This window comes from Pseudopodoces humilis, chromosome 1, assembly GCF_049639895.1.
Source record: "Pseudopodoces humilis isolate 2021_Gansu_Grassland_sample_001 chromosome 1, ASM4963989v1, whole genome shotgun sequence".
Classification (NCBI taxonomy): Eukaryota; Metazoa; Chordata; class Aves; order Passeriformes; family Paridae; genus Pseudopodoces; species Pseudopodoces humilis.
Genome location: NC_142200.1, coordinates 60,203,082 through 60,213,931, shown reverse-complemented (window position 1 = coordinate 60,213,931; position 10,850 = coordinate 60,203,082). Strand labels below are relative to the sequence as shown.

Genomic DNA, 10,850 nt, shown 5'->3' with positions numbered 1-10,850 from the left:
CCTGGATTGTCTCTATTCTTGCCCTCTTCACAGTGCTGAAATTGTCTCCACTCATTACCTTCTAACACCTGGCTTCCTTTTACTTTCACTTAGAAGGAGTGCAGGTTAAGACAAATGTCTTAATTGAGTAAGACAAATGTCTTTCCTGTCCTTTTCTTCTGGATGGCCTGAACAATTGTCACAACCAGTCAAATAACTGACTCATCTTCCAGACCACAGAATGCAATCTCAGAACAATAAGGTCCTCACTTCTGTTTACTTTTCTTTTGCCTCGACTGTTACTACACCTTCCAAAAGTGTTTTTGTTCAGCAGAAAAAGTGCCCATAACAACATCATTCTTTGGAATTCCTGCACTTTCTTCACACAGCCTATTTATAAGAACATGGAGTTTGTAGTCAAAAAGATCTGTCTTCAGATTTCACCCAGGCCCTATATTTTTATCTTGCAGCAGCCCAGCATATTGTTTTTCTCTGTCATATAAAATGAGTTGTAATAAATAGTTCCCATTGTGATTGCTGGTTTTAGCACATTTAAGAAAGTAGCACAGGTACCACACTGTTAACCACAGCGAGTCCTGTGGCTGATAATGGCAGTGCTCGCAAAGATGAATCACCAGCAGTGAAAGCAGGTCAAAACACACACACACACACAAAAAACCCTACTCAATCCAAAACAAAACCAAAAGGAACTCGCTCCACCAGGAAGGATATCCAGGGAAAGAGATAGGAGTGTAACTGGGAATGCATGCCTTGTAACATACTCTGCTTTGAATACATTGCTCACAGTATGGACTTGCCCTCAGGAGTCATGATCTGAAAATACTTTATTGAATAATGTGATACCCAGATTTTTCAACGAAAATGTATGGTTTTGTCCATTTTTCTCACTACTTCAAATGATGGTTGTACACCTTCCTGTAAAGCAGGTTTTCACACACCAGAAGTTCTTATGAATCCTTAAGGGGTTCTGCATTTTCTTAGCTCTTGCCTCACTAGAATAAATGATTGCCAGGGTAAAGATTATCTTTATTTGTGCTTTCCTACTATCTACTATTCTGGACATCCAAAATCTGTGGGGACCTTCATGTGAATGCCTTCATTCAAATCATGTCCATCACCCCTCACTGACAGCAAAGGCAAGAAACACACCACCATAACGCACAGGACAGAACAAAACAGAACAGAACAGTGCTTCAAGACAGGAATGATTCCCTTGAACTGCTTCCCACCCTATGAGAAGGAAAAGAGGGTGAGTCTTAGTATTTTCTTCTAGCTAAGGAGAAATAATCAAGATAGCTGCTACACCATCAGGTATTGCATAGGAAAATACAGGGAGACTTTGCCAAATGGACTGGCTGGCTCACTGCATTTTGAGAGCTTTATGAATCCTTAAAAAGCTCTTCTCCTCAGAATGACTTCAGGTGAGCAGCACACAGTGCAGCACACAGTGGCAGCAGCATTTGACCCTCCTGTTTGGGTATTCTGCTGGGTATTCTCTTTCAATACAAGATGGGCCTGGGAATGACAGAACAAGCACAGTGGCTTTTGAGGAAAAAGTGACTTTCTTTTTAACTTCTCAAGTGTCAGAGCTCAAACAACTGGAGGGCCATTCCATAACCATTCTCTCAGTCAGCCAGCCAGCTGGGAAATATTACTGTTCTTCAGAAGGAGAGGGCTGTTACTACAGTGGCCCTCTTGCTACATCCTTCATTTTCACATCTTCTATGAAGAGTAAGTTATGGACTGTATTAACTAGTTTATTATCCCTAAACCTCAGCATAATGGTCCAACTAATAGCTGTCAATTAACTTTTGTCTCAATAGGAGAGAGCAACTCCAACCCTTGCCTCTATTTGGGAAATGGTAGATAGGAAGAGATAGAAATGAAAACAAACACTACAGCCTGGTGTTTAAAGCTGTTAAGTTTTCTTATGAACACCCAATGTAAGAACACACAGACTACCTTAAATTTGACAAGGATCACGGGTGTTCTGAGAGAGGAAAATAAGTTCACATTTTAGAACACTGCATGTCTGTGAGTTAAACAAATCAGAACTACCTACAAATGAACAATAGAGTTTTCCTCTTGTTTCCCTAAACATTAAGAGTCATAGTGTGTTCACTATCAGCCAGGCACCTATCCTGTCACTGTACATTCACAGTAGAAAACCCTCTCTCCAGTGCGTGTTACTCATAAATGTGCTAAATCAGACTGCCTCTGCCCTTCTGTGTTCTAAGGTGAATTAGGAAAGGGTCTGTTATAGGATGATACAGGCCATTCTTTTGTAATGGTCTGCAGTTTTCTCTCCCAATACATTTTCTTTTTATTTAGCACTTCCATTTTTATCCTGTGCTCTTCTTCAGCCATCTCACACTCTCTTTCTATTTGCTGTATCTTTGCCACATGGACTTCATTCATTTGGATTAACTGGAGTTGCAAAATTGACATTTGCTGATGATGTTCTTCCTCATGCATCTTTTTCAGAGCACTTTCCTGAGATGCTTTACTTCTGTAGTTCTTATCTGCTGCTATTCTGATATCAGAACACGAAGGCTCAGGCTGGGAGGTACCTTCACATACTGGAAAATGTACCATCTCTTTGTCTTCATCACAAAGTTCTCTGTTTGACACAACAAACGACTCTATAAACAAAAGAAGAAAAAGTATTATAGTATTCTCTTCCCCTCCTTCAAGAAACAGAAATGTGGTAATATAAGTTACTGACACATGCACCTAAACCTTGTGCTCCAGTAGCAAAGCACAGGAGCCACTACATAATGCAGTTCTACTGCAGAATACTAAGGGCATAATGTTCTGAACAGAACCACTTGGGGCTCTGTTGAAAGACCTCCAAGGCTATAGTGGGAGTTCATAAGACTAAAGTGAATGCAGACACCTGTTAGTGGACAGCTAGATTTAGGTGGCTGAGCCTGGAGCAAAACCTTAATGCAGCCATTTAAGTTAAATCCATACGTGACTTGCGATATTTTTATGAAAGATCGGAGTGTCAGGTGAAGCTGTATCAACATTAATATCAAAAGACTGAGGAAATACTAGGAAGAACGCTTCTTATTTCTTCCTTATTTCTGCTGTAGATATTGTAAACACAGTAGTGTATATTTTTAGGAAAAAAATCCCATTATTCTAACTTTGAGAAGGCTCTATGAATTCTTTTGAAATAAAGGAGACTATGCAGGGAACAGAATAATTACCACTGCAAATGAGGGTCTCAAAATACATTCCTATCCAAATCCCAATGATTAATTATGGTAAATGCAATTATGAAAGACACATTCTAAGAATGTTATCTAGCAATGTAGCTGCTGTTGTCTTTTGAGCAAGGACAATCTTCTGTGTGAGATCCTGACATAATAAAATTTGCAAGAAACTGTTGTAGCTGCGCTCCCTTCTGGTATTGAATTATTCCTTCTGGGAATGCTTGCCAAACAAAGAAGAATGTAGAGCTGAACTTTTTCAGAAAGGCCATTCTCCAGTGTGGACTGCAGTGTGAAATATGGCTGGCTCTACGTACTCTTTTTAGTCCTTGAAAACAAAAGAGGAAAGACCTGCAGGGAACTGTTGCAGCAAGCAATTGTGTATCAATTTGCTGCTGGTGGCTTTTGTCTTTTTCTTTTTTTAAACCAGCAAAAGGATACTTTAGAAATTATAAAGATAGCCTTGGGACTGTTCTCTGGAAAGCCAGCAGGATAGCAACTGTGATGCTTGCCACAAAGCAGCAGATATGTCAAAAACAGATGAAAAAAAATTATGAAAAACCTCACACCCGTTTAACTCCCAGAGGCCAAGGGAAATACACAGAGCCTTGTAATATCATAGCTCCTAAATTACTTTTCTATATCCAGCAGTCACAGCTAAGTGGAGAGATTTGAAAAAGAATCACTGGCAAAATCACATACAAAGCAGTACTACTCACATCATTACAGCAACATTTATACCTTGACTAGAAGCGTCAGGCTGATATTCAGAGTCTTCTTCTGGTGGGCTCTGCAAAAAGTACATTTGCTCAGGCATTATGCCGGCAATCTTCTCTTTCCCTACGATGTGAGTATTTATAAGTGGGCTAATACTTCTTTTTACCTTCTCCCGCCTTTCATGTGCCATTATCTTTTTTGTCCGTGCCTTGATATTTTCCCAGCATTTCTTTAACTGTTTGAAGTCTCGCAGTGATACACTGGGCTGTGAATTATATTCATGAGCTAGTGCTTGCCAGGTGCGTTGTTTCAGAGCAATAGTTCTTGCATCACTTTTTTTACATTCAAGCACGTATTTGTATTTTTCAACTAAGGCAAGCAGCACACTCTTCTCCACTTCTGAGAAGTATTTAGCAGGCTTTATTATTTCGTTTTGCATTTTCTACGGTTTCTCCAAGAAGCCAAAATTCCTATGAAAACAACAATGAAAGAAAAAAAGAAAAAAAAAAAAAACAAACACAAATTAGAACTGGTTGCAGTATCAGGAAACTGATATCAAGGTTGCAGTGTTTCAGCAAAAAAACCCTCCTCAGGATAGCTTCTCATTAATCTTATTTTCTAGAATAGCTTGAGAGTAGTTCTAGAGTACATAATGGAATGATCAGGTGAGATATAATACAATTACACGCTGGTTTATGTTGCCACTTCAGTGCATACATAGTGCCAGAAGTTAATAATGAACAGTTGTCTTTGTTACAATTTGTCTTGCTACAAAATACTCAGTATGTACTTAGTATCTAACTCTTAATATCTTGTTTTCATGTTCATTGCACGTTTTCACTCGCTGAAAGTTTTCGAAGCCCTGAAGGTAGGAACAAATTCTGAAATCCAGCGCTCGCTAGCTTCAGGTTTATGTCTAAAGCCACCTTCAGCATGTTTGGGTTTCCTTTGGTGTAAGAAATACCATCTTCTGTCCTTGTTGATTGTGTATAACTAATTTATCCCTTCTCTCTACAATATTTGAAAGCTGTATGAGCAATGATAGCAAGAAGTTGTCTTTTTAAAGATTTTTCAGCTTGGTTCTCCCCCATGCTCTGTCCCCCCAACCCCTCCTCCAGTTGGTATCCAGTAGGCAGCAGGATCCTGACCTGTATTGCAATGCTGAGAAGCAGCAGGAGTTGCAAGGAGACAAGAAATAACTACAGGAACCAGCCATGTGGAATGTACAGGTCCTTCGCCCTTGACTGCTGGCCCTGCACGTGTGGCACTTCCTTGCACTTGTGCTGTTGATCACTCTGGGGAGCCAACAACCAGGCTAAAAAGAGTTTTGGAATTACTCAACACAGCCACTGCTATACACTTACAGTGTGTCAGCAGCCACTTCTCTTCTCAGGCCTGTTAGTATATACTACAGGAATAGTCAATAGCAAAAAGGTAGCTGATAACAGGGAATTCTTGGCCATTCAAAAAAAAAGAAAGGCAAAAAAGCAGTGTTGCCTTGAGTTAATAACATATGACTGTGAAACAAAATGTATTTTTGCTTCTTTTATATTTTCACACTTTTTCCCGCCTTCCTTTCTGCTGTAACTATGTAGCCCAAATTACTTTTAGATTTTGGACAGAAATGCTGCCTTAGCTCTCATTTATTTTGTTTTTAATCATTAAACCCAGTGATACAACATATATAACTGGTTCATATCCCTAACAGTCTAGGATTCTCCCAAAATTAATTTTCTAGTCTTTTGCCCATTGTTTCTACTACGACTCTCATAACATTCCTTGATGATGCTCTAGATATCACCATCAGGTTTCCTCCTCTCAATATATTTTTCCTTAACTCCACTTCACTAGGACTTTCTTTGTGGCATCCTTGTAGCTCCTTTCCTCCAAACATCTTAGTACTTTCAGTTATTCCCATCTCTTTCAGTAAAGGTAACTACTTATATTTTTAAAGCAAGCTAACAGACAAGCTAATAGTGAAATGAGAATCCAAGCCTGACATAAAAACAGCATCTCTCTCGAGTAGCCCATAAAATATGACAAAGCCCAGCTGCCCTGGTTTCAGTGCAGACAGACTAAATTTTCTTCCTGGAGGCTGGTACAGTGCTATGGTTTGGATTTAAAGAGAATAATGCTGATAACACATGGATGTTTTAGCAGTTGCTCAGTGGCGCTTATTCAAAGTCAAGGATTCTCAGTTCCTTGTGCTCTGCCAGAAAGCAGGTGCACAAGAAGCTGTGAAGGAGCACAGCCAAGACAGCTGATCTGAACTGCCTAAAGGGACATTCTATGCCATAAAATGTCATATTCAGTGTGTAAATGAGGAGGGAGTTGGCCAAGTCTGGCAGGTGGCGGGCAATTGTATTGTGCATCTTTTGTTTCTCTTGAGTTATCTTACTCTCTCCCCCTCTCTTTTTCACTACTATTATTATTATTATAATATTTTATGTTGTTTCAATTATTAAACTGTTCTTAGCTCAACCCACAAGTTTTACTTTTTTTCTGATTCTCCTCCCCACCCCTCTGGGCAAGGGGTGAACAAGCAGTTAGTTGCACAGTACTTGGTTGCTGGCTGGGGTTAAACCATGACACCAGCAAAACAAAGGAGTCAAAGAACAGGGGACACAGTGAAACAAAGCCTGGAATAGCAAAACTGAAGCAAAGTGAATAGAAATAAGTAATAGTCTAGGTCAAGTCAGTAGCTAAGTTGTACCCCTACTGAAAAAGGCGGCAAACACTTGGTTTGCACTTTCTGTCAGTGCATGACTGGTTATCTCCGGCCACATCCAGCAGCTGGGGCAGCTGGCACCTATGTGGGTCCTGGATAGTCACAGTTCCGCTCTCTCTTACCAAATCCTGGTGTCACAAGGACATGGGAAAGATGAAGTTTTTGCAGCAGGCAGGATCTAGGGGACTAAGGGAAAGATCCATAGGAAAATAGAATGTAATAGTGCTACGGCTCATAGAAGAGCTAATTTATTTTACATGAAAGCAAAAGGAGGAAGAAAAAAGAGAGCTGGGTGGCTGAGCATAAGGAAGAGAGTTTCGTGAGCCAGTATTTCCTCTGTCACACTGTATCAAGTTATTTTTTATGTTCTGTGAAAACTTAAGTCACCCCCCATGTTGGTGACAGGAATTCTTAAACAGCTATAAACTCACAGAACAAACTAGGTGTAAGAAATTTCTTTCATCGCATACCAGTCATTATAATGTCTAGGTCTAATAGGAGTGAATCTGCTTCAGTAGCTCCTTAAATAAAATACAAATTAGGAAAAAAAACCCAACAAAACATAGTCAGGAAACTGACATCCTAGAAAAGATACTGAAAAATGGCAAGTTCTCTCCATGAAACCACTCTGAGAAAAAGTAAAATAAAAGAGACCTATAATGGAATCAGCCTCTATCTATTAATCTACTTTACTTACATACTTACTGCACCATTCCAAACCATTAAGTTGCTTTAGACAGCTGCTGAAATGAAATTCTTGGGACTAAATATTGGTTCTCTATCTTAGCCTCAATTCCACCAAGGAATGGAGTGAAAATGCAGTCCCACCAGTAAGTTGCACGGCCCTATAGCTTATGACCCTGAAAAACAGGGATCAATCCATGTGGTTAGAAAGGACTGATTCTACCTTCCACTGATGCATGTAAATCTTACTTCTAGTTTTGAAAAGGTGAGAGAATCTCAGACAAAAATCGTTACATGTTTATATTTAGAAGATCCCTTTATTTAGAAAAACTGGATTTTCAGAACTTTGGAGACTACATTCAAAAAGTTAAACAATGTTTCTAGGACTTCTGTATTCCAGGTGCTCAATATCTAGCTCCACAGACTGGCTGAGATCAGCTGATGTCAGTAAATATCTGACATCATAATCATCAAAAATAAATCTCTATAAACATTTATAAATATGACTTCTGATATATTACCAAGTGATGTACTAGAATAAAAGCTCATCTTTCATGGATGAAGAAAATTTAATTATCACTTTCATACCACACTGTAATTTACTTCTATTATTTTTTTACAGTGGTAGCATCTGAGATCCCCAGTCATAAGTTCAAATACTAAATATTAAAGAATTGCAACATAAGTCCTACTCTGAGAAGAATATATCAGTCTTTCCTTACAATAATCACATTCCTAGTATTTGTTTTCCTCGTATTTGTTTCCTAAACATACACATTGTACTTGTGCCCTTTCTGTGAAGAAGTCAGGATTATGATCTAGGATGCATAAAGGAACTCAAGAACTGGTGTGGGTAGTTTAATACAGAGAAGAAAAAGAGTTTTGGAAGACTCTTCTCAAGCTCAACATGTTTAGCCTACTTTCTTCAATGTATTAAAACCCATTTGCAATTAGGTGAACAAGAAAGCACTCTGAGATGTCATGAGAATTTAGAATACCGAGAAGTTGCGTCAAAACACCACCATGTATTTATATTCACCTCTTTTTTCTTTATGCATATTATTCACCTTCTTGCAGCCCACTGGCTCCTCTGCAGATTATGAGAAAGGACTCTCACAAGCCCACAGAATTTCCATTTTGAGGCTAAGCAGTCCTTCTAGGACATATGTCTGAGATTTAATTTAGCAGGTAGGAATCTGCTGAAATCAAAGTAGTTTACTGTGTATAGCTCATCCCATAAACCGGATTGATTTGTGTGGGCACGTGAGGACAGCTGCAAAGTAAATTTTAAGAAACAAAGACTAGAAAGCTTCTCTCACTCTTACAGGTGCCTAGGCACCAATACACATGCAGTAAGAAAGCACTTTATCCTAAATATCTTCCCCTGCCATGACTCAATTCAAAACTTGCCTTAAAACAAAGCAGTGTTCTAAGTATTTGTCCTCTCATACAAACCTCTACAGTTTTAAGATAACAGAAATATTTCTCAGCTCCTCGTCTTTACTGTGAAATGTTGTGCAGCATTCTTCTTTTAAAGACTATAAGGCATGTGATGTGATCTTCTGGAAGAATAGCTTGAAAAAAATTTACACAAGTTAGGAAACGCACATATGTTCATAAAAATGACACACACGTGCATTATTTTACTTGCACACATCTAAATAGATACCCAAGCTCCAATCAGTTGCAAAGAAGCCAAGAAAAAGGAAGAAATTTGGTTTAAGTTGGCACGTGTGAGCATTTTTAGTCCTTGAAATGTTTTTTTTAGCCATAAGAAAATGAAGACAGAAAGTTATGGTGGAAGATTTACCCCAATTGTTAAAAAGGTTACACTAACCAAACCTAAAGAAAAGAGTTCATTAGCAAACTGGGGTCACTTATGGGGTGAAAATGAAGTTCACTGACCAGCGCCAACAGAATTACTACCAGAAATATTCCAGGATTGATAAAAACAAAATTTATGTCTCTAATGTAAATTGCAGGTGAAGCTCTTAAACCTAATCAGCCAGTAATTAACAACACTGGATATCCATCATAATTCTGTCCTTTTCATCCAGTGCTTGAGGACCAAAGAAAGGCATGGAAATGCAATGACCCAAACTAGTCACAACAGGTTTATATTTCATTTGAATGACAGAACCAGCAGTAAACAGTGTTCTTCTCCCTCAGATGTTATGTTTTCCTCACCAAGCTTCTATCAGTGTTCCAGGCCTGACCCTGCCTACCTTGAGACTTGAAATCACTAGGTAATTAAGAGCACATTGCAAATATGAATGAGATCTACACTCATAAAAATGTGTTTTAATCAGATTTTTAAAAAATCCCACCTCCTTGGGTGCTTCCCCCCACGCTTTAATACAAATGATGTTATCATGGACCATCCAGCAAACAAACAAGATAATCTATTAGTAAAATTCACAGTACTTTACCCAAATTTCTCTTGCCAGATTTTATATAGCTATACAGGGAAAGATATTAAAATATATACGTATCCGTATCATATTATACTATAGAAACACACAGATAGGTTTTAAGCGGGTCATCCCGCTACCTATGGAGGACATCCAAAGCGCTTCCCGCAAGCAAGGTAATGGATGCAGGTTGTTATTCCGAACGACTGCCAGAAATCCATCAAAAATAGGCATAATGTAGTAATCCTACCAGACTCTCCCGCACCCGAACTTCTCAAACATTAACTCGAGCTTGGTGGGTTTTTTTTAAGTCTCCTCGCTAGCTCCTCTTCTGCTCGAAGGAGAATAGAGAGCAGGTCCCGTCTCCACAAAGGCGGCGGCTCCCCGCCGGGCGGGCGCGGAGGCTGCGGCGCGGTGCGGGCGCATCAGCCGCGGCGGCGGGGGGAGCTCGGCGGGCGGGCGGCCGCTGTCACCCAGCGCCCGCGGGGACGGGCGCCGGCGGCGGGGACAACCCCACCCTGCGGCCCCGCTGGCTCCTCGTAACAAAGCGCCCCTCGGCTCCCTCCCTCGTTCCCTCGTTCCCCGCCTCCCTCACCTCCCCGCCCGCAGGCCGCCGGCACCGCTCCCTCCAGCTCCCCGCAAACCCCGCGCTGGATTCCCGCCCGCCGCAGCACGGGCGGCGCGGCGCCGGCCTCTCCCGCGGGAGACACCGCCGTGCCGCGGGGACAGCCGGCCCGGTCGATCCCGGGCCTGCAGGTGCGGCGGCGCTGCAGGAAGGCGGCCACGGGGAGATGCCCGAGTGTGTGTGTGTGTGCGTGTGTGTGTGTGTGTGTTGTGCGGAGCGGCGTGCGAACACCCAGCGGCCACCAGGAAGCGGGTGGGCAGCCCCGCCTGCACCGGGAGCGGGCGGAGTTCCCGGGACGCACGTCCCTGGCGCGGCGTGCTCATCCGCATGCCGATCGCGGGGCCCCGGAGCGGAGCGGGACGGGGAATCCGCGGGACGGGGAATCCCCGCCCCGGTGCGGCGGCCCCGGACCCAGCTCGGGCTTTACCTCCGACAGCGCCCGCCGGCCCGACGCGCCTGCGCGCCAGCGC

The 10,850-nt window shown here is 41.6% G+C and overlaps 1 protein-coding gene across 5 annotated transcripts; it reads right to left on the bottom strand.

The window, feature by feature from the left end:
- Positions 1 to 1,963: 1,963 nt before the first annotated feature.
- On the bottom strand, positions 1,964 to 10,830 carry MSANTD3 (Myb/SANT DNA binding domain containing 3). 5 transcript variants are annotated; one of them, XM_014254115.2, is made up of 4 exons: positions 10,006 to 10,149; positions 4,099 to 4,402; positions 3,957 to 4,005; positions 1,964 to 2,642 (listed from the first exon to the last, which is right to left on the bottom strand). In XM_014254115.2, exons 2-4 carry the CDS (start codon positions 4,369 to 4,371, stop codon positions 2,233 to 2,235), a joined length of 732 nt encoding a protein of 243 aa, XP_014109590.1. In that variant the 5' UTR covers positions 4,372 to 4,402; positions 10,006 to 10,149; the 3' UTR covers positions 1,964 to 2,232. The 5 variants fall into 5 exon arrangements, with proteins under 5 accessions (XP_014109590.1, XP_087909415.1, XP_087909406.1 ...); XM_088053289.1 differs by lacking the exon at positions 10,006 to 10,149 and adding an exon at positions 10,808 to 10,830 and having other exon boundaries at positions 3,957 to 4,402; XM_088053280.1 differs by lacking the exon at positions 10,006 to 10,149 and adding an exon at positions 10,351 to 10,778 and having other exon boundaries at positions 3,957 to 4,402.
- Between the last annotated feature and the right edge of the window lie 20 nt (positions 10,831 to 10,850).